The 23,833-nt window shown below is 37.9% G+C and overlaps 2 protein-coding genes and 1 pseudogene across 3 annotated transcripts; 2 read left to right on the forward strand and 1 right to left on the reverse strand.

The window, feature by feature from the left end:
* Positions 1–89: 89 nt before the first annotated feature.
* Positions 90–7,592, forward strand: CCNA2 (cyclin A2). Its single transcript, XM_045552334.1, has 8 exons — positions 90–1,886; positions 2,680–2,923; positions 4,197–4,309; positions 4,510–4,733; positions 5,410–5,617; positions 6,052–6,165; positions 6,780–6,913; positions 7,266–7,592. The coding sequence occupies exons 1-8, from the start codon at positions 1,674–1,676 to the stop codon at positions 7,312–7,314; spliced, it is 1,299 nt and encodes a 432-aa protein (XP_045408290.1). The 5' UTR covers positions 90–1,673; the 3' UTR covers positions 7,315–7,592.
* Positions 7,593–8,133: 541 nt separating this feature from the next.
* On the reverse strand, positions 8,134–20,921 carry EXOSC9 (exosome component 9). 2 transcript variants are annotated; one of them, XM_045552333.1, is made up of 12 exons: positions 20,737–20,921; positions 20,306–20,400; positions 19,410–19,529; positions 19,191–19,293; positions 17,462–17,599; positions 15,579–15,661; positions 13,998–14,130; positions 12,739–12,827; positions 11,954–12,100; positions 11,153–11,337; positions 8,585–8,663; positions 8,134–8,287 (listed from the first exon to the last, which is right to left on the reverse strand). In XM_045552333.1, exons 1-12 carry the CDS (start codon positions 20,800–20,802, stop codon positions 8,197–8,199), a joined length of 1,329 nt encoding a protein of 442 aa, XP_045408289.1. In that variant the 5' UTR covers positions 20,803–20,921; the 3' UTR covers positions 8,134–8,196. The 2 variants fall into 2 exon arrangements, with proteins under 2 accessions (XP_045408289.1, XP_045408288.1); XM_045552332.1 differs by having other exon boundaries at positions 8,134–8,305.
* A 1,513-nt stretch (positions 20,922–22,434) lies between these two features.
* Positions 22,435–23,191, forward strand: LOC123638603 (annotated as a pseudogene).
* Positions 23,192–23,833: the final 642 nt, after the last annotated feature.

Consider the following 23,833-nt stretch of genomic DNA (forward strand, 5'->3'; position numbering starts at 1 on the left):
ACATAAATGTGTAAACTTGCTTTACAGATTTCAAAATGTATCCTTATATATTGCCATATTTGATCTTCACAATTGTTCTATAAGTTTGTGAAATCATATAAGAAAACTGATTCTCAGTGAGGTTACATGATTAAGAGGATAGGCTGGCATTTTATAAAGCTGGGACCAGAACCCAAGTGCTTGGTGTACCTGGTTTGTGTCCTGGTTACTAAGTATGGTCATCAACCACTGTAAATAACCTACCAATTATTTTTTTCTAGCAGTTAGGGTTGATTTGCAACTGATTTCTCTTTTTTTGGTGTAATGTTTTATGACCCTGCTGTGGTTTGTGAAATGCTTGACTTGGCTTAGTGCTGTAAATTGTGGCCAGGGAAGTAAGCAGAGCTTGCATAGAGTAGGGGGATCTTAATTTGTGCTGTAACCAGTTGAACTATACAAATGTACTATATATAGGTGAAGGGTGCAGAAATAGTGATGGCTTTTTAGATTTTTCTGCACTAGTACCCTCTAATTCCCTTATCATTTATGAAGGAAAATATGTCTTTGAGGCTACAGAGGTTTTGTTCATAAATTTGAATTCATATTTATTGATTTCAAGGGAAAAGATTTAAAAATGGCATAAAGATAATGGAAAATAAGCTATCCTTTATGTTTTCAAGAAGGGCAGATTTATGAATTTTTCAGAAAACAGTGCTTCTTGATTATATGCCATTATATTTATTAATTATGTGCCAGCCTTATCTATAAATATAAAAATTTGTTAAAGGCACATATAATTAAGGGAGTTTTATTTTAATAAGGTCATATTGTTTTTATTATATTTAAACAGCCTTGGTTTCTGAATAGAGCATATAATTGTATGTCAGTCACTAGAATTTCACTGTGTGTTTTTTGTTGGCTGCCACAGCTTGGGAAAAATTGATAAAATTAATATCTACTTGAATTTCTTGTAATACATTACTATTTGTTATGTATACAACAGTAGTTGGCATCTTAATTGCATCTTCATTAGGAAAAATAAAAAGCATAAGACACAACTTCTGCCTACTGTGAATAAACATCTAAATGGTAAGATAACATTATAGTCTGCCACCTGAGTACTGTATTACTATGTGGGCATTTCCAGGGTTCCGCCTAGTGGCTCAGCTTAAAGTCAGGGGAAGCTCGGGCCCTGTGTCTTCCCTACCCCTCCGCCCAGCGCAGGCGTTTTTCTTCCCGCCCCACTTCGATGTCTCTCCGCCCCGCCCCGCCTCTTCGCCGGGCGGAGGGAAGCAGTCCCGCCCCTTCGTGGCCTCCGTTACTCTCCTGCGACCCCGTCGCCTAGAGTGACGTCACGGGCCTCGACCGCTTTCATTGGTCCATTTCAATAGTCGCGGGATACTTGAACTGCATGAACAGCCGCCGCTCCGGCGGGCTGCTTGCTACAGCTCGGGGACGTCTTTGGCCCGCCACGCCTGTCCGTGCTTGGCCTTGCCTGCCCGCGCCTTTCACGACCCCCTTGATCCTACGTGGTCTGGAGCCGGGTGAGCAGGCAGGCGGGCAGGCTGGCCTGGGCTGCGGTGGGCAGCTACGGCTGGATTCCTCGGCTGAGTTGGCGCAACCGGTCGGCTGGCGGGGAGTGCACGCTGCTTGGCGCCGCAGGCTGATCCCGCCGCCCGCCTCCGGGAACAGTGATGTTGGGCAGCTCTGCGCCGGGGCCTTCAGCCGGCGAGGCAGGCTCGGCACTGCTAACATTGCAGCAGACGGCGCTCCAAGAGGATCAGGAGAACATCAACCCGGAGAAGGCAGCGCCTACCCAGCAGCCTCGGACCCGGGCTGCGCTGGCTGTACTGAAGGCCGGGAACCCGCGGGGTCCAGCGCCGCAGCAGAGGCCCAAGACGCGACGGGTAAAAGGATGCGAGATGTCTGTAGGAGGGTGGGCCGAGCGGGAATTGGGCATAGGATTAGCGGGAAGAGTGGAGTGGCGATAAAGCATCCCCTGGGCTTTTGAGGGGAGGGAGTCTGGAGTTCACCTGGTCCCCAGTTTCCGGTGTATGAGATGCCACTTTAGGAGCTTCTCACTTTATTCTTAGCATCACGACCCCCGCCAACACTGCGTATGCTGCCTGTCTGCTCTCTATTGGGGGCATCTTCCCATAGATAAAGGGATCCAAGGATCCAAGCCATAAAATACGTGTCGTCTTTGCCAAGCTCAGCGCCCTACTCTCCACTTATAAACCCTAGGCACTGCTTTAGGACCCGGTTCCCCTTACACTTCATCTTCTGTTTAAGAGATCTACTGTAGGAAAGGTTATAAAAAATACTTTGCTTTTGGTAAATTCCGCCATTTTAACCGGATTTGCTCTGTTGCTCCACCCTGGGGCGAAAGCGGTGAACCAATACTTTTTTGCCAACTCTTCCCTAAACTTGTCATCTATTGGCCTGCCACTCCACCTTTCTTGTGGCCTTGATTACTTTTACATAATTCCACTTAGTATTATAACCTTTGTGGGAATGCCTGTGACAAACTGGAACATCCTTTCTGTCCGTGCTCAAACTATTGTTTGCCTGGACTTTGCCTAGAAAGTTTAATTTTCCTTATAGAGTACTTAGGAGAAAAAGCAAAGGCTGAGACCCATGAGGGAAAGAAAACAAAACTCCATTTAATAGGCTTAAAGCCAGTTACCAATTTCTTTTTAGGTTGCACCTCTTAAGGATCTTCCTATAAATGATGATCATGTCACTGTTCCTCCTTGGAAAACAAATAGTAAACAGCCTGCATTCACCATTCATGTGGATGAAGCAGAAGAAGAGACTCAAAAGAGGCCAGCAGAATCCAAAAAAACAGAACATGAAGATGTCCTGGCTTTTAATTCAGCTATTACTTTACCTGCACCACGAAAACCACTGGTACCCATTGATTATCCAATGGATGGTAGTTTTGGTAAGTTTTAAGAAAGTCTCTATCGAATTAAGGTAATTATAACTAGATTGGATTGCTGTTATTTTGCATTGTAAGGCAATGTCTTACTTGATCATTATGATGAAGTGAGTTAGGTTTAATGTAACAAAGCTTCAAAAGGGTGTGACTTACCTCAGGTATCACAGCTAACACTTGACCTAGTGACCTACAGAAGGATCCTAATCTGGGCACACTGTCAAAATTACATCAATCTAATTAGATTTTGAATACTTATTTTAATCTGATCCCATAAATGTTTGGTTGGAAGAATAGATTTGTTTTTATAAGACTCACTTCTTCCATACCACTTTAGAATGTGCTACTTGAGGATGCAGTCTTAAATAATGTGATATCTAACATCTCTTCCAGCTTTACAATTGTGTTTCTATAAAACCAGTCTGTGATCATTTGATAGCAGAAAGTGACACTGCCCTCCTGGAAGTCAGTCAATGGTTATACCATGGCTGTTTGCTCTTACCAACATATAGAATAGAGTAGCTGTTGTAGATGGCTCTGCCTAAGGTTTGTGCATTTTCTTTACCAAAGGGTTAGAATCACTGGACAGCTTACTAAATCCAGTCTCATTCTAGTTTTAGTTATATTGATTGTGGGGGATGAGGGGTAAGAGGAAAGTCCTTTGGAAATAATTTGTGTTCTTATTCAAATTATGCAACAAATGTTTAACCTCAAGATGATCTTTGAAGTGAAAAGAATAATGGATGATATTATTTGCCTCAAGATAATTTGTTACAAGAAATGAATCACTTATTATAATGTTAATCTGAAGTGACATAACAAATGTAATTTCCTCATTAACACTTGTTAATGGAAATCATTTCACTGATTCTAGCTATTGCCTAATTGTGCTTTGAATATGTTAAACTCTGGGGGGTCTGCAATACCTCTTAAGGCAAATCTTAGATACTATCTTAAAACTTGGATTTTAAGTGCTTTATGCTTACAGAACCACCATACCATTTGTTCCTTTTGCTCGTGGAAGATGCATACTTTAAGATAACACCCAATCCTTGTTTTCCTGTTAGTGCACTATTTTTTCTTATTAAAATCATTTCAAAGCTATGTGCACAGATATTAAAATCAGAGTGAAATATTTGTGTTTTGTCACGAAAAATCCTTTTTAGTTGGGCGAAATAAATGCTTTGGTAGTATGAGATTCCTTACAAGGGCAGTCATTTTTAGCTATTAAACCAAATAGAAAATTAAGCAATTAATCATATCTTTTTAACTGTCCCAGAATCACCACATACTATGGACATGTCAATTGTATTAGAAGATGAAAAGCCACTGAGCGTTAATGAAGTACCAGACTACCATGAGGATATTCACACATACCTTAGGGAAATGGAGGTAAAGGCTCTCTGTATCTGATGTATGTAATGTATTCATGAAATGTGGCCAAATGAAATTGAAGAGGATAATGTTTAAGTTTTTTAACTACTAGTAAATTACTTTAATGCTGTACTTAAGTTTATAGCATGCAGCATCTTTGTTAACGGATAAAATAACCTAATTGCAGTTTTAACACTACTAAATAACTTTTTCAACAGGTTAAGTGTAAACCTAAAGTGGGTTACATGAAGAAACAGCCAGACATCACTAACAGTATGAGGGCTATCCTGGTGGATTGGTTAGTTGAAGTAGGAGAAGAATATAAACTACAGAATGAGACTTTGCATTTGGCTGTGAACTACATTGATAGATTCCTTTCTTCGATGTCTGTGTTAAGAGGAAAGCTTCAGCTTGTGGGCACTGCTGCTATGCTGTTAGCTTCGTAAGTCCACCTTGGTTTGCTCGATTAAAAGTGACCTCTACCTTTTTGTGTAGGGAAGAAGAAATTGAGATTAATGGTGATATTTTAACATATTACACGAGGCAGAGAGTTAGTGACTACTTTAGGGATGGCAGTGTGGTGAAGTTTGAAGAAGTGGAGCAAGATAAAACTGTGTTCTAATCTAGAACACTAATTTTCCTGATCTGGATTCCAGGGTACCTTTAATGAACATGGAGACTGGCTACACTTTCTGTACAACAGGACTGGATTACAAGTTTTAAAAGCATAGTTCTTTCCATAATAGTGCTTTCTGGGATATAAGCAGTGTCTTGTCTTCTCTCAAGACGTGAAAACTAAACGTAAAAGTGAAAACATATTTACCTTCCTAAGACTTGTATTTCCTAAATTTCTAGTTGCTTGGTGAACGCTGGCATTGTCCCCATCTTCGGAAATCTCATGCCTTTCATTTATTTTCTCAAAAGTCCTTTATCAATTTGGGCCTTTTAATTAGCAGTTAGCTACCCAGTCCTGCTAGAAATGATGATCAAGTGTCTGTGGAAGTGCAGCTGGTAGAGTGTTGGTTTTGGATTCATTCCGTGTATTCTGCTAATGGGATTTCAGAATTGGGATAAAGAAGCTTCTCTTGACTGATTACTTAAAACTTTTTTCATTGTAGAAAGTTTGAAGAAATATACCCCCCAGAAGTAGCAGAGTTTGTGTACATTACAGATGATACCTATACCAAGAAACAAGTTCTGAGAATGGAGCACCTAGTTTTGAAAGTCCTTTCTTTTGACTTAGCTGCACCAACAATAAATCAGTTTCTTACCCAATACTTTTTGCATCTGCAGCCTGCAAACTGCAAAGTTGAAAGTTTAGCAATGGTAAGTTATTTTCATTTTGTTGGATGGAGATTCTTAGGTAATAATTAGGGTCAAGCTCTAGTTCCATTGTACAACCACTTTGGTCAAGAGGTTTAGTGTTCTGGAGAGAGATTAATGCTACAGTATGGAGAAAAAAAAAAAAGCCTTACCACTGGCAAAAGATAGTATCAGGAAAGCACTAGGAGTTAGTGGTATGAGGATGAAGCCTTGGGAGATAGTAGTCAGAAGAGTTGTTGTTTTAAAAAGTTATTAAAGGAGGGAAAATACAAGAAAGGAATGGTGCAAAACACTGATAGTGTATGTTTAATGATGAGGCTGTGGAATATTTTTTCTAGAGTTGCCACAGAGCCAATTTCAAAGATAGGAAGAAAATAGGTCAGAAGGCAAGGATTTGAGGTTTGAATTCTAAAGCTCTAAAGTAGTTTTCATTTCAGTTTTTAGGAGAATTAAGCTTGATAGATGCTGACCCATACCTAAAGTATTTACCATCACTTATTGCTGGAGCAGCCTTTCATTTAGCACTCTACACAATCACGGGACGAAGCTGGGTATGTATTACATTGTCTTCACGTATTTACCTTGTGACTGAAATGCTTGTGCCAGATAAGTTGAATAACTGTCCTGTAGAACTGATAGTTGTCTAGATGTTCTTACTTGGAAAAACTGGTCATATATATATATGGTTGACCCTTGAACACCACAGGTTTGAACTTCAAGGGTCCACTTATCTGTAGATTTTTTTTCAACCAAATGCGGATTCAATACATAATATTCTTGGGATGTAAAACCTGTGTACATGAAGGGCCAACTTTTCATATACCCAGGTTCCACAGGGACAACTGCGGGACTTGGGTATACACTGGAGGTCCTGGAACCAATCCCCTAAGTATATTGGAGGGGCGGCTGTGTATTGTTTAAGGCATCTTACCTGTTGGATAGCATCTGCTTGTTCAGTAGAAAGCTTAGTTATAACTTGGATTTGAAAGGTGTGCTTGAGGAATTCAGGCCATCTGACCTGCTGCTTGCAGGGAAAAGTAGTAAAAATGTATCAAAGTTAGCATTAAAGATTATTACTGAAATTTAACATAAGTTAAGCTTAATGTCAGCTATTGTGTCTGTTACAAAAACAAAATTCAGTGGTTCTCTACTCCTTTCTCTATAGCCTGAATCATTAGTACAGAAGACTGGATATACTCTGGAAAGTCTTAAGCCTTGTCTCATGGACCTTCACCAGACCTACCTCAAAGCACCACAGCATGCACAACAGTCAATAAGAGAAAAGTATAAAAATTCAAAGTAAGAGTTAACTTGAATAGATACTGAAGAAACTTGCTTTTCTAGATTATCGTTCAGGGATGTTTGACATTTAACTTTATTAAAGGATTAGACGAATCTGCCACAGCCTCCTTGAGAAGGTGTTCTCTTAACAGGTCCTGTGTTTGGAGACAGCTGTAGTTAGTGCTTTCTGCTCCACATGGGGGGAAGGGAGGGAGATGGATGACATGCATGCATGTTTTGGGGACCAGACAATGTTTCTGAAACCATCAACTCAATCAGACAGAAACAGCATTTTAGAGTTTCCAATGATGTGTATTATCCCATGATCTTCTAATGAATATTGCTAAAAATGTTTTTTGTCTTCTTACAGGTATCATGGTGTTTCTCTCCTCAACCCACCAGAGACACTAAATCTGTAACAGTGAAAGAAAGACTGCCTTTGTTTTCTAAGATGTAAATCACTCAAAGTATATGGTGTACAGTTTTTATCTTTGGTTTTAATTTTACAATCATTTCTGAATACAGAAGTTATGGCCAAGTACAAATTATGGTATCTATTACTTTTTAAATGGTTTTAATTTGTATATCTTTTGTACATGTATCTTAGATATTTGGCTAATTTTAAGTGATTTTGTTAAAGTATTAATGATGCCAGCTGTCAAGATAGTAAGAATTAATAAATTGATTTGGAAAACTTTGCAAGTCACATTTAATTTGAGGTAAAAAAATTTTGACTTCAGGATTTCACTTACAAAAGTTAACTTGGGTTTTACCGTACAATAGGGAGTGGAAAGCCTTCCCCTAAAATAAGTTTTAGGAAAACAGACACTCAAATTTTGGCATTCATTTTCCTAAGCAACTGGACATTTTGCTGACTTGGGCATAATCTAAGCATATCTGGAATAAATTTGTGCTTATTTATCAGTACAGTAAAGATTCCAAGACTCTTTCAGCTCTTTGTACACACTGCAGCAGCTTAAAAAATGCTTGCGTTTTCATTCATTTCTGATCAACTTTTACACGCTACCAGGTCTCAGCTGTTTAAAACCTGCTCAGGTTTTAAGAGGACAAAAAACTCAACTGAAGTTATGGATGGGGTGGGAAGCTTTTGTGCAAATTAACAGGCAAGGAAGTTCTCCAGAAAGTTTATTTTAAAGCATAATGTAAAAACAAAAACACCCTATTTTAAAAAGCCCACTAGATTTTATAATAGATTTATGAATAAAACATACCCAGGGTTGTCAGCACTGAATAAATATCCATTTAATAGTTATATATACAAATATACAACTATGTTAGCTTTAATTAGCAGCTCTCTTTTTTTTTCTCTTTTTCACTGGCTTCTTTACTTGATTTGTTGCTTTTTCTTGCTTTGCACTGATGGTCTGTGTTCTGTGAATCAAGAGTTTACTAACAGTATGTTAAAGTTTATATCACTGAAATAGGCCTTCCTTATTTTTTCCAGTACGATATAAAATGTGTCAGCTATGAAAGTAAAATACAATAACTCTGAAAGGCATCCAAAGAGTTTATAGAATTAGGTCTGATTTTTATAAAATCATCAAAAGAACAGTCGGATATCTAATGAAAAAGGGGTATCTCTTTGTTTATAGTAGTATATAAAAAGAAAGCCTGAGAGCAAGCCTCCAAAAGTCTGTATATATTTGAAATAAACCAGAAATTTGTTACCTTATTTTCTTCGGATTCTTGTCTGGTTCTAAAATGATCATTTCTTCTTCTTCACTATCTGAGAGTACTATAGGGGCATCTTTTAAAAAAACAAAAACATGTTAAATATAAGCAATCTCTTGGGAAACAAATAAACATGAGTTTATGTCAGAGGTTCTAAAACTCCCATTTCCATGCTAACACAGACAGCCCAAGCTAGTCTGGGTGGAGGCTTATAGATACACTTTGTTCTTTCCCTAATCTTTCTCAAATAGTTCCTTTCTCACCAACTCTGAAAAACTCTCCTGTAAAAATTCAATGTTTCTTTAACTTATTTCCTAAAGATTCCTTAATTGTATAACCACTTGATATATGTCATACCTAAAAATTAGGGGAAATGTCCATATTGGCATCTTTTGTAGAACCAATTTGGAAATGATATGAAGTCAATATGCCAATTGAATTATTTGTGCCACTCAGTAAGAAAACACCAGTTTAACTTAGAATTTTATTTTTACTTTCTCCCTATTAAAAACACTGGGAAAAAAATTCTTAGAAGCAGAATTGTTGGTTCAAAAGGCACATACATTCTAAGATACTTTTGCCAAATCTCTCTAGAAATGGTAAATGAAGAACCATTTCCCATATAACCTTAACCAATGTTGGTATTTTTAATATTGCCAAATATGGTAATAAAAAATGCCATGTCATTTTTCTTTGAATTTATTTCTTTTATTACTATCAGGGTTGACCATGAAAAATATTGCCACTTGATTGTCTTTGAGAACTGTTTTCTATCTTTTGCCCATTTTTCTCCTGGGCACTAGTTAGTGATATATATATAAAGTGAATTAACCCTTTTCCCAGTTGGTTGTATATCAATTCTCTATATTTTTGGTTTTCAATTGGTTTCTCCCTTTGTTCACATGTGAAAGGGTTTACCTGCTCCATCTTATGTCCACCTTCATTATTCAGCTGAAAATTTTGCTCTTTAAACCAGCAATAGAATGTCTAGCTATTAACCAGTTCTTAGAATACTAAACAAATATAGAAGTAATCACTCCTCAGAAAATTGAATAAGGGTCTCAATCAATGGGGATTTTTTTCCCCTTATCTATTTACTTGAGTAATTAAAAAAACAAACAACATCAAAAAAACCCAACAGGCTCTCAGTAGTGTTCATAAGTAATAGTTTTCTCCTTGAAAGCAGGTGGTATATGCATTCACTCCTAAACAGTACCACCTTCACTGTTTCCTTAACCAGATTTAATGAGTGCATCCTCTAGTTCCCTGCCAGCCTAGTTTCTAGATCTTTGTATGATTTGTTTTTCTTACCTGAAAAAAAAAAATCATTATTTTATTATATGGACCAGGCAAGAATTTGGTTTTTTGAAAAATAAAAATGTCCATTGGCAAAATCAACAGTGTCTTTAGTTCTACAGCTTTCAGAATGCAAGGAACATCTAGGACTACTGGTATGCCAGTCACTTCTACAAATTTTTATGTTCTAATACCACATTATCTAATAGGGTAGTCATAGCCAAATGTGGCTATTTAATTTTATGTTAACTAAAGTTAAATAAAATTTAAAATTCAGTTCCTCACTCACACAAGCCACACTACATATTCAATTGCTACATGGAAAAAGTAGCTGCCACACCAGGCAGTGTAAACACAGAATGTTTCTATCATTGCAAAAAGTTTTCTTTAGACAGTACTATTCTATGTTATGATATGGGCTTTTTATTTCAGTCTAGAAATGATAATGATACAAAAAAAGACAGCATGGAGGAATGAGATCTTCAAGAAACTCATCCCCTTAAAACTGGCCCAAATACATATAGAGAAGAAAAACAGGAAAAAAAAGGTTTTAATTAAAAATGTTGCTATTGGCGGGGCGCGGTGGATCACGCCTGTAATCCTAGCGCTCTGGGAGGCCGAGGCGGTAGGATCACTTGAGGTCAGGAGTTCGAGACCAGCGTGAGCAAGAGCGAGACCCCGTCTCTACTAAAAATAGAAAGAAATTATCTGGCCAACTAAAATATATATAGAAAAAATTAGCCGGGCATGGTAGCGCATGCCTGTAGTCCCAGCTACTTGGGAGGCTGAGGCAGTAGGATCGCTTAAGCCCAGGAGTTTGAGGTTGCTGTGAGCTAGGCTAACGCCACGGCACTCACTCTAGCCCGGGCAACAAAGCGAGACTTTGTCTCAAAAAAAAAAAAAAAAAAAAGTTGCTATTATTTATATGCCAAAGTGTACCACTACTCCACAAAGATAAACATATTCTTTTAGAGAAGAATTGGTGTTAATATGGCAGTTAGCCTCAGTAATTAGTTGAAATTTAAATCACAATATTTAGCCCCTCTAAAAAAAAGGATACATATATTCCTGTATATAGCTACCTATATATATTCTCTATGTATAGGTAGCTATGTATATCTATATCTGTTATACACATATATAGTTCATATATAATATATACATCTCTATATATTGCTATCTATAATGTATAATCTATACATAACATAGGTAGTATATATACCATATAGAGACACCTACATCACATAAAAGGCATAAAGTATCACCCACCTTGGCTTCCAATATTGGGGACTTCTACTCCAGTGTCCATTTTTATACTATCAAGAATGATAGCTTCATCACTGCCACCCTCATCCTCATCTTCCTTCCCAGAGTCTTCAAGATCACCCCAGAAGTTTTCTATTCCCTCTCCAATTTGGGCAGTTCCAGTCGTCCATAACACAGGTTTAGAAACACTAAACAAGTTAAGGAAACTGAGTAACAAAAATACTGCTATTTGATGGACTGTTGAAAAAGAATGAGAATTAAAGTTTTCTTCTTGTAAGAGTGATTCAAGTGTGCTTCAAATTCTTAGAAAAAAAATTTAATATAGCTATATTAGGGATGGCTGAACAATGAAGAAGAAAGAAAAATTAAATTTATGACCCAGGCAAGATTTTATGGATGCAATTAATGGTAAGAAATATCAAGAGACAGGCTCTCAACATTTTAGTTACAGTACTAAATTTAGTGAATGAATGAATAAATTTGAGAACCATGTATAATAGTATATAAAGTGTTTCACGATGACATCAATATTAAAGAATAATTTTTCAAAGGAAAAAGAAATGATGTAAATTGGTTCTTAAAATAGAAAATTTTCTGGTTTTTACAGGATAAACTGAAAAGAAGTTGAATGTTATATCATCAACTTAAATGATTCACATTACATTATTTTGTATCTTAAGTGTTTTCTCTAAAATACTGTTTCAGAAAACTAATTTTGGCATGCACACCCATTCATGTAGCCTTAATAATGCCAAAAGTGTTATGAATCTTCTTGTTACTGCCAATATCACCCAATAAAGATACACTTCTGAAGGAGGTTCAGCTTCAGCAATGATTTCTTCTGCTTTTTCCTCTACATCTGAGGTATCAATAGGGGCCTTTTCCATTTTAAATGCTGTGATCCTTTGATTTGCTATAGATTCTGCAAAGCCAAACTTTCCACCTTCTTTCCTGTATGCAGGGTTTTTTGGGAGGGAAGGGGAAATAGCAGAGGAAAATGACAGATTAGAGAGAAAACAGGAAGGAAAAATTATTTTATCTTTGGTGGATGAGAACTACTGGAACAGTTTATTTGACTAAATTAACCTCACCCATTATGCCTTCAAGAGAAAAAATAAAAAGTTACTATAATTATCACTTATTGAACCATGTGCCAGGCCTTTGCTAAGTGCTTAAAGTATACTATTTTCTAATTCTCAAATCAGCCCTACTAGGTAAGCATTAATATCCCAAGTTATAGAAAAGAACACTGAAGTGCTGGGCTACATATCTTAAGACAACACAGTAAAGCAGAGATAGGAATCAACTCATTTGTGTTCTTCCCATTAATTGTTTTTTTCCCTAAGAAAATGTTAACTTTTAAAGAAAAATCTTACGTGGCTTTGCAATATGAGTTATATTTAAATTGGATAAAATATAATAAACTGAATCCAATCAACTTTTAAAAAACATTAAGTAGTATATTCAACTGAGATTAACAAATAAGGAAAGATCATGTGTGAAAATTATATGGTTGCCCTTATGCAAGAACAACCCTCAACAGAAAAAATATATAAAAAGGCCATTTAGTTCTAAGAAATTAAACTTACCTAACTTTCTGGTCATTCTCCAAAGCTTTCTGTATCAGCTCTGTAATTTCTGCTACTTTCACACCAGCTATTTTACTGCATCTCAAAACCTATTTATAAAGGTGAATTCTGTTATTTAAAGAACACAAATCAAATGGTTTTCTCTAATGAAACTAAAACCATGAAGTTAATTTTTCTACATTTATAATTTAAGCCTGACTCTTTTCCCCAAATATGAAAATAATACAATATAAACACAAATTAAGGCAAGTTTTGAGTTGTTTTAAAATATTTAAAGAACTATCACATTAAGGGAACACATCCAAAAACTTTCTTAGAAGACAGCATAAAAGACACCATACAAGAGGACACAGACATACACATATGCTCAGGAATGTACTAACTTCCTTTCTTTGTGAGTAATCCAAATAGAGATCTGGGTAATAATTATGATGCTCGTAATAAAGACAATGGATGATGTTAACAGAAACTAACATTTACTGCACACTTAATATATGCTCGATACTGCACTTATATTTATCTATCCTTATATCCTTCTAACAACAAGGTGTCAGTAATAACACTATTCCCTATTTCACCAATAAAGAAACTGGGCCCATCACCAAGGGATGAGATCAATTAAAAAAGAACAAGTCGGGGAGGGAAGAAGCTAGGCCCAAAGATATGAAATAATTTGCCCAAGATCATCTAGTATAAAGCAAAGCTAGAATTCAAACTAAGACAGCTCTCTATGCTCTTAACCACCTACACTATATGCTATATGGCAATCTATTTTCTAAAAGCTCCTACGTAATCTGATATATAGCTGGGTTTGAGAACCATTGCCTATTTTATCCAAATTCTAAAAGTAAAACTATCTTTTTACCTAATTTCTACTTTTTGATTTTCTTTTTAATAGAGATATAAATCTTTTTCTTTTCTAGAAAGAGAGATATAAATCTTTTTCTAATAGAGATATAAATCTAATAGAGATATAAATCTTTTTCTTTTCTTCTTCTTTTCTAGAAGAAAAGAGTGTTCCTCTAGTTGGAAGGGTCAGATTCTGGAGGGCCAGACAAGGGAACAGCAAAGGAGGAAGGAGGATATCTCATAGCCACCGGTCAACAGAATGAATGTGGCTATAGTACTGAAACCAGATTGTAGCACACCCTAGAATCACTCACTCAAAGTATACTTGCTCATTGGATTTTGCTTAAAACACAAGCAGCTTCTAAAGAGAAGTAACCTATTCTTAATGGGACATTAATCAAAGCACTAACTTGATCTTTTAGTAGCATTATCCCACCACTGGATTGGATGGTACAAATCTCTCGATGTTTGTTCATGGCAATCACCAGCAAGCCATCCATTACACGTTCTTCTCGTTCATTGGGATCCACCAATAAATATGTTCTGAAATGAATGTTAAATGGACCTGAGCAAATCTGTGGCTGAATGCTTATCATTTTTAGGGTAATGAATTTTTTAAAAAAGATGGCATTAGTTAAAGTCAACAGAGTATAGGTCTGAGCCTGTGGATTTGAGTCACTTAAATGAGGAAAGAAATGAAAATTGTGTTTACGAACATAAATGAATGCTAAGTGGATACTTCTAGCTATTACAGTGAAATCATATTAAATTCAGATTGGTTATATTTAAATAAAATATAACATAAAACCTAATGCTATCTATTTGATTAAATGACTTCTGGCTCATTAATAAAAACTTAGATAATATTAATTTGGTTAATTTTAAAGTTGCCCCAAAGTCTGTCTCTGAAGTTCTTCTAGGTTTTGCTGATGGCTCATTAAAAAAAAATACCATCTCTTATCAGGCAACATTTGCTGTAAAAAAACAAAAACAAAAAGCCCTGTCTATTTTTGTACTGGCTGATAATTAGTCAACAGTCACCTGTGGTTACTGAGCCCTTGAAATGTGGCCAGTCCAAACTGAGTATATAAAATACTGGATTTCAAAGACTAAGTGGAAATATAAGAATGCAGAATATCTCATGAGTAATTCTTAAGCTATTGATTATATATTAAAATATTTTGCATATATTAGGTTAAATAAAATATATAAAAATTAATTTTACCCGTTTCTTTTTACTTTATATGACCATTGTAAAATTAAAAATTACATATATGGCTCACATTTTATTTCTATTGGACAACAGTGGTCCATTTCCCTCTAATGAAACTCTACACTACAATGACTAAAAGTTGAAAGCTTTTCTTTAGTCATTATGCTTAACATTATCAAAATATTTATATCTCCCCTTGTTTCTAAAGAAATTTAAGGCTCAAGCTTTCATTTGAAAGCATGATTACAAAGACTCCAGGTTTTCTGTCATTGGAGGATTTAGCAGCGAGCTGTGAAGAAACTACTGGATAGCTGAAGAAAACTATAATAGATTTTTCCTCACAGTTTGTAAACCATCCCCACCTTGTAACCTGCTCCTAGAACTACTCCATCTAATATGCTCCAAAGTCCCCTATCTTCCATTAATCCACCATAATTTTTACCCTCCCTTTCCCAAATTAGAGGCTAACATATAATTCTCTCAACATCTGTACATCCTTAGGAAAGATAAGATACTACCATGCCACAGTAAATTCATATATTTATAAGTATGCTATGAAAAGAAAAATGTTGGGAAGTATCTTCATTATAGTATAAATGTTTTGCCACTTCTCTTGAGAAAGGTTTTTGCCAGCTAATGCCCTTACAAAGAAAGAAAGAACTAGTAGGTGTTTTAATATTAAAGCGGTGTTTGTTCATTTATCCAGGACACATTTGAGTAGAGTAAGAAAATTCCTAGCTGCATTTATGATTTTGGCCCACGACAAGGCAAGACTTACCCTTGCTGGAAAAAGGCAAAACTGACACAAATAGGCATATGGTGGATGCTTAACGGTACAGGATCACGCTCTTCAGGTGTATACTGTTTCAAAAGAAAAGGTTCAATAATTACAGTCACTAAGTTATGAACCTGCGAAAAATCACCTTGAACATCAAATACCAAAAGAAAAAATGAAATTTAATTCTCAGTGAATACCTAAATAACCTTTTACAAAAACTTTACCACTCATGTTCCTCAACACCGTACAGCACCTTCCAAAAGCTTTAAAGTATAATTTATATCCCATAAAATCCACTCATTAAAAACACATGATGAAATTTTTAGTAAATGTATAGTTATGGACCCACCATCACAATCTACTTCTCTTAATATTTCCATTACCCCCCAGAATTTTCTCAAGCCAATTTGTAGTCAAGTCTCACTCCCACCCCAGCCCCAAGCAACCACTAACCACTGATCTATCTGCTTTCTCTCTCTCTAAACCTGCCCTTTCTGACCACTCCATACAAACATAATCAAACAATTTGTAGTCTTTGTGCCTGGTGTTTTGCAACTTAGCATGTTTCATCCCCCTTGCAGCATCTATCCTTAGTTCACAGTTCTCTTTATTGCTGAATAGTATTCCGTTATATGTATATACCACATTTTGTTTATTCACCAGTTGATGAACATTTGATTGTTTCCAGTTTTTGGCTATTACAATTAATGCTGCTATGAACATTCGTATACAAGTCTATGAGTGAACATACACTCTCATTCCTCCTGTAGATTTTTGGACATGCATAGAATCGCTGGAAAAATTTTTTTTCCTCGTTTTAAGGCATTGCAATTTATTTTAATATTATAAGGTGAAATATGCTAAAGATGTACATATAAAAGTACTTTCTTCTTCCATTGTTATTTTTCTGAATATAGAATGATGTTTACACTCAACTTTTTAAGAAATTGCCAAACTTTAACATGACCATTTTACATTTCCACCAGCAATAATGCTATAGTATTTTTAAATTAATTAGTTTTCAAGTATATTAATTGCTCTCTACTTTATTTTTTACTTCCTTATATAAATGTCCTCCTCTAAAAGAACATAATCTTTACTGTTAATAAACTTTTGTCCCTAACTCTAAGTTTTTAAGGGTCTGCTCCAATCTAATGCCTAAATTCTAAGCATTACGAATTATTGCTTAGAAAATTTGGGCTTCTGATGTTTTCTTTTGCAACTTTAGGACTCAAACTTTTACTACAGTGTATTCTAGCATGTAATTTATATAAATCAAAACTGACATACTCAGCACAAAAGAGAAAAACAACGTAGGTCAATGATTTCCAAATGTGCACCTGGGACCAGCAACATCAGTATTATCTGGTCCTAGCCCTAGCCTACTCTGGGAGTAGAACCTAGCAATATGTTTTAACAAGCCCTCCAGGTATTTCTGATAGACTTCTGTCATCTAATTTGCTCAGAGAACAAAAGTCCTGGAAAGAGATGTGAATCTACTGATTCTTCAGTTCTTTTCAGTTTTACTGGATGGTTCTTACAGGGTAAGCGTCTCACTGTCCTGAGAATCAAGTACTTTTCACACATTTGGCCCCTAAACACAGCCAACTGCTTCATCTAATGCTCAATCCAAAGAAGTAGTCATCTAGTTTTATTCTAAAAAACCAGACTAAAGTCTGTTCTTACTGACAGACATAAGAATACAGGACATTTAACAGATTTCTAGGGCAACTTTGACCAAATGTAGTTTTTGCCTTATGAACAAATTTTGGAACTTACCTAATTGTCGTCTACAACAAAACTTCACGAGTAACAAGTTGCCTGCAAATTTAGGATACTCATTCATTCATAGAAAGGATCCCAGCTCCCATCATGAGACTTACCAGTGTTACTTCATCTCCTTGGACAGAGACATCAGGTCTTCGGAAGTGACTTAAGGCCACGATTGCAGCAATGCTGGCAGCATCAATAATATTTCCGTCATGATTTAATAAATGTAGGTCCACACGTATTTGCCAAACCTGGAAATGAATTTAAAATAAAAATGAATCCTAACTGATAATAACCAATGGCTACCTACCAGGAAAAGTAACACTATACAAATTTTTTCTTGCTGTTAAAACACTCAGTTTACTCCTAGTTTATCAATAAAAAAATATATTTAGAAAAATTTTAAGCCAAACAAACATCTGAAATAGCAACAGTTCATCTTTCTGTGTGAGTCATTTGACAATGGTAAAAGATATACTCTAATAAATGGAACCACTCTAATATTCAATGCTAAAATTTTCCTGACATTAAATCTAATTATATTTGTATTGTCCCTGCTAATTTAAAAACCTCAACCTCTTAGTTTTATTTTACTTATTTATTTATTTTTTGAGACAGGGTCTTGCTCTCTTGCCCAGGCTATAGTGCAGTGGCATCATTATAGTTCACTGCAAGCTCGAATTCCTGGGCTCCAGCAATTCTCCAACCTCAGCCTCCTAAGTAGCTGAGACTACAGGTGCGTGCCACCATGCCTGGTTAATTTTTTTTTTTTTTTTGGTAGAGACAAAGTCTCACTAGGTTGCTTAGGCTGGTCTCAAACTCCTGGCTTCAAGTGATCCTCCCACCTCAGCTTCCCAAAGTGCTAGGATTATAGGCGTGTGACACCACTCCCAGATACCTCTTAGATTTTATGGGATAATATTTTTGATAACCTTATAATAATACAAAGAGAAAGTATTATATTCAGGTACAGAATGTGGAAAGCTAAGAGACTTTTCTGGGGTCAAAAAGCTGGTCAAAATACCCTAATCAAGAATAAAGTTCTGGCCGGGCGAGGTGGCTCACACCTGTAATCCTAGCACTCTGGGAGGCTGATGCGGGCGGATCGTTTGAGCTCAGGAGTTCGAGACCAGTCTGAGCAAAAGCGAGGACCCGTCTCTACTAAAAAAATAGAAAGAAATTATCTGGACAACTAAAAAATATATAGAAAAAATTAGCTGGGCATGGTGGCACATGCCTGTAGTCCCAGCTACTCAGGAGGCTGAGGCAGAAGGATCGCTTGAGCCCAGGAGTTTGAGGGTGCTTTGAGCTAGGCTGACGCCACAGCACTCTAGCCCGGGCAACAGAGTAAGACTGTCTCAAAAAAAAAAAGAAAAAGAAAAAATAAAATAAAGTTCTAATATCCTCATGCAGCACAATTTACTGGGACTAGGATTTCCAAAGCCAGCCCTACCACAGACTCATTGGGTGGTCCTATATAAATCAATAAACTTATCCAAAAGAAGGATTTAATCTATTCTTCAGTTTTTCATCCATAAAAAAAGAAAACTACCTGCTTCTATCAAGTCATTTAAATAACACGAGAATATAAATGAGAAACTGTATCTAAAAGCCACATGCAAATCCACATTGCTATTTTCACCCTTTAAAGATGACGGTTTTTGTCCTTTCAGAGACAGAAATGGCACAAAGTTCTAAGGGTAGCACTCAGGAACATCCGGAGTGAAGTGAACCAGTACAAAACTGAATTAACTAAAGCACTGAGAACATAAGCATAGATACAGGAACCGATGAATCAACAGTATTCAACCTAAGATTGAGAATTTTGGGCATATTCCCCACCTTTTCACCAGCAACAACACAGAGAGATTCAGTGTCTATACACTTCGAATTTCTTAGACATCTTTCCAAGAGTCGATTCAACTTCACCAAGAGATCTGACTGCCTATGAAAATAGGAATGGGCTAATGTCATGAAATATAACACGAGGCATTGAAACAATAGCTCACTGCTGTTAGGTTCTCCTATGGCTAAAGCAGCTTAAGAAAAAGATTTAAATACCTGCCAGGTTCAAAAGCTGGAGCAGCCATCTGAGAGAGTTCAAGGTTAAAAAAAAGAATACCTTCTGTGGCCCTATTCAGTTTTGGAGACACAAGTTCACAGGAAACCTGTCCAAGAACTCTGCAAAGATAAAGGTACAAAGTGATTAAATATATTTCCTTTCCAATTAAGAAAAAAGTCTTAGATAGCAAGTTTCTATCTTATTCTGAGTAATAACATACTCAGCAAATATAAGAGGTAGAAATTACATATAAAACATAGTACTAGAATATACATAGAAATAAAACATATATTAGTATACCTAAAAAGATGACCAAAAAAAACCTCACTTATTACAATATTTACTATTGCATAGATTTTTTTAGAAAAATCAATGACCTTTACTTCTCCTTTCTAAAACAATTATTTATTGATAAAAGAGGGCACTAAAACTTGAGATTTCTTAAGGGTTTTCCTATGGTATGGTTCATTATCTGACCAAATATCTTCACAACTTGCCAATGAATATTAAAAACCTAATTGATCACGTCACTAAGGAAAAGAGGAAAGTGGGACCTACTTAATGACAAGATGCTCAAGGTCTCTACATTCCTCACATTAGAATGTGAAGAGAAGTGCAGCAAACAATCCAGTGTAATCACTGCTGGCTTTCTACACGATTTACAGAGGTCAGAATGAACTACACGATACTCATGTAAAATCATGAAATACGTTTATGATTAAAAATTTAAAGTGTGACCACAAAATCAAAAACATTTTGCATAAAAAATACTTATTTTTTTGGCAGCTAAAAAAAGTACTGTCCAGACATTTTAGCTACTTTGTAAATAAACAAATCAACAGGTTATTTTCAAACTTCTCCCTTTTGAATCTGTATCTAATTTGAATCCTGTTACCTTGTTTTCCCAAGTTCCACAATACAGCATCCATAATCTGTTCCAAATGAGATCTTGATGTTCCTATAATCATAGGTTTGTCTGCCATCCAGCCGCTGTAAGCACAACAGTCATTCATTTACTCCTTCAACAAGTATTTCTTGAGGAACTACTTTGTGTCCGGCCTTGGGCTAAGCGGTTGGAGGAGAGTGGGATCCCAACCACCCCACCCCCATAGGAAAGTGGAAACTAGGGCCCCGATAGTCCCTCGGGGCCAGTCGAGCCTTGAAAAGAACCCGTCGGAGAAAAATAACGCCTGGGTGGTTGGGAGAATGTACAGCCGTACAGGCAGTTCCCCCAGGGGCTGCCCGGGCCCGCGCGGGCCAGGTCTGTGAGTCCGCACCGTGCGACCCGAGCGCCCGCGCAGCGCGCAGTTAGCGGGGACCATTTACCTTCTTCTCTTCGATGGCACGGAGCAGAAATCGCCGCTCGCAGTTCGACAGTGGCGTTTCCTTCATAATGTTGGGTGGCGAGCCCCACGGACACCAGAATCTATGGGGGAAGGCGAACCTGAGCCTCCTTCCGCGCAACCCGCTCGCCCCGCCGCGCAGGAGATTTACGTCATCAGAGCGCAGCGGCTGAAGGTGCGGAAGCAAAGACTTGAGCTGTCGCTACTGCGCATGCTCAAAGCCAGCTTGGGGCAGGTGGAGTGGACTAAGCAAGTGCAGCTTGGGGAGGCGTGTTTCTGAACGTGAAGTCGTTTCTGTTTCTTTTATTATAAAGTGTGGGGAGAAGAGAACACAACTACTATCAGAATGATAGAAATGAATGTCAATAAACAGGTCTCACACTTCACGCTTTCATCAATCCTAGCGGGGTTGAGGCTAGACAGGTACTATTGCTGTTTTACGGATGCGGAAGTTGACATTGGCCACTAGAGAGCTGGCGTAGCAGGGTTTGGAGCAGATTCAATGGAGAAACACTGGAATAAAGAGGCATGGGGTTGGGGGACGGGGACGGGGGCAGGCAGGGCGGGGGAAGAGCGCTGAGACGGTGAAATGGAATGTTATTGGGGGCCAAAGGTGAAATCTTGTGGAATCTGAGAAGTTGACAAGAATTGAGAACATTCCCACACCATGGTGTTATTACTCCTGTGGACTGAAACTAAATTTACTATTTATTTCTTATAGTGTCTGCAGTTATTTGAAGTCGATAGTGTCAACGGGAAAAAAAGCCAAACTCTGCAAAATAATTTTAAAGAGATTTACTCTGAGCCAAATTTGAGGACCATGACCTGGAGCCACGCGCAAGAATCCTTGAGCAAATGGACTGGGTGTGGCTGGGTTACAGTTTGGTTTTATACATTTAAGGGAGGCAGGGGTTATAGGTAAAATCATAAATCAATATGTGGGAGGCATACATTGGTTTGGCCCCACAAGTGGGCCATCTTGAAGCTGGGCCGGGGCTTACAGGTTATGTAGGTGGGTTTGAAGATTCTTTGGCTTGTAATTGGCTAAAGACATGAAGCTTTGTCTAAAGGCTTGGAATGTTTCAACATAAGGAGCTGTTTATCAGTAATAAGCCACCAGACGTATATTTATTGTGTAAATTGAGGACCTGCAGGTTTATCTTGCATACCCTTAGGCCTGTTAATGGGTTATAAAGGATGTCTCCAAGAAGGGAGGGAGGCATGTCTGACCTCCTTCCTCCTGGCAGGCAATTTAGTTTTAGGATATTCCTTTGGCCATGAGGGGGTCCATTCAGTTAGCTGGTGGGGGTGGTGAGCCTTAAAATTGTATTTTAGTTCACAATAGACTTATTTTTACAGTCATAGGGAAACTTTAGTGGGGCCACGCTGCTAACCAACCACTCAGCTTCTTTGGGGAGGCAATATTAAATAGTGGCGGGTGGGGGCGAGGCACATCTAAACTGCCCGGGTTCAAATTCTGACTCTGGAGGCGGTGGTGCTGGGAGTCTCGTGGACGCGGAGCCCTTGCTCGCAGTCGGGCGGCGCAGTGGGGGGCGGCACAGCGCGGGGCGCGTTAGCAGCCCAACCGCCGACGCAGCCCCCGGTCACAGCCCCAGGTCACAGCCCCTGCGCTGGTGCAGCCGTCCCTGCTCCCTGTGCTCTTCCGCCCTTCACTCGCACCATGGCTGATCAACTGACTGAGGAACAGATTGCTGAATTCAAGGAAACTTTCTCCCTATTCTATAAAGATGTCGACGGCACCGTCACAACAAAGGAACTTGGAACTGTCATGAGGTCACGGGGTCAGAACTCAACAGAAGCAGAGCTGCAGGACATGATCAGCGGAGTGGACGCTGATGGTAATGGCACCATTAAGTTCCCAGAATTTTTGACTATGATGGCTAGAAAAATGAAAGATACAGACAGCGAAGAAGAAATCCGTGAAGCGTTCCGAGTCTGACAAGGATGGCAATGGTTACATCAGTGCAGCAGAACTACGTCTCGTCATGACAAACTTAAGAGAAAAACAGAAGTAGATGAAATGATCAGAGAAGCAGATATTGATGGAGACGGACAAGTCAACTATGAAGAATTCGTACAGATGATGACTGCAAAATGAAGACCCGCTTTCAACTCCCCTCTAGAAGAATCAAATTGAATCTTTTACTTACCTCTTGCAAAAAAAGAAAAAAGTTCATTTATTCATTCTGTTTCTATATAGCAAAACTGAATGTCAAAAGTACCTTTTGTCCACACACACAAAATCTGCGTGTATTGGTTGGTGGTCCTGTCCCCTAAAGATCAAGCTACACATCAGTTTTACAATATAAATACTTTTACTATCTTAATGATAAGGACTCCTTAAAGTTCCATTTGCTAATGATTAATACACTGTTTTGGCTGGCCAGTTTTTCATGCATGCAGCTTGACGATTGAGCACAGACAGCCATTTGTATAAAAAATGAAAAAAAAATTCAAAACCTATTCAAATGCATTCTAGTTCAATTTGTTTAGTATAAATTGTCATAGCTGGTTTACTGAAAACAGACACATTGAAAATTGGTTTACCTTAGGATGATGTGCAGAAAAATGAGTGAAGGATAAACTGTTGACACGTTGCCCCGCTGCTACGATGGTCCTCTTGTACTTCTGTGTGCTCCGACCCTTGGTAATGGTGACACACCCTGGTGGCATGCCCGAGTATGTTGGTCCTGGAGTGAAGTGAGTGTTAGGCTGTCACTGTTCACACAAATTTTTTTTTTTTTTTTTTTTGAGACAGAGTCTCACTTCATTGCCTGGGCTAGAGTGAGTGCCATGGCGTCAGCCTAGCTCACAGCAACCTCAAACTCCTGGGCTTAAGCAATCCTCCTGCCTCACCCTCCGAGTAGCTGGGACTACAGGCATGCGCCACCATGCCCGGCTGATTTTTTCTATATATATTTTTAGTTGTCCAGATAATTTCTTTCTATTTTTAGTAGAGACGGGGTCTCGCTCAGGCTGGTCTCGAACTCCTGACCTTGAGTGATCCACCCGCCTCGGCCTCCCAGAGGGCTAGGATTACAGGCGTGAGCCACCGCGCC

Source organism: Lemur catta, chromosome 5 (assembly GCF_020740605.2).
Source record: "Lemur catta isolate mLemCat1 chromosome 5, mLemCat1.pri, whole genome shotgun sequence".
Classification (NCBI taxonomy): Eukaryota; Metazoa; Chordata; class Mammalia; order Primates; family Lemuridae; genus Lemur; species Lemur catta.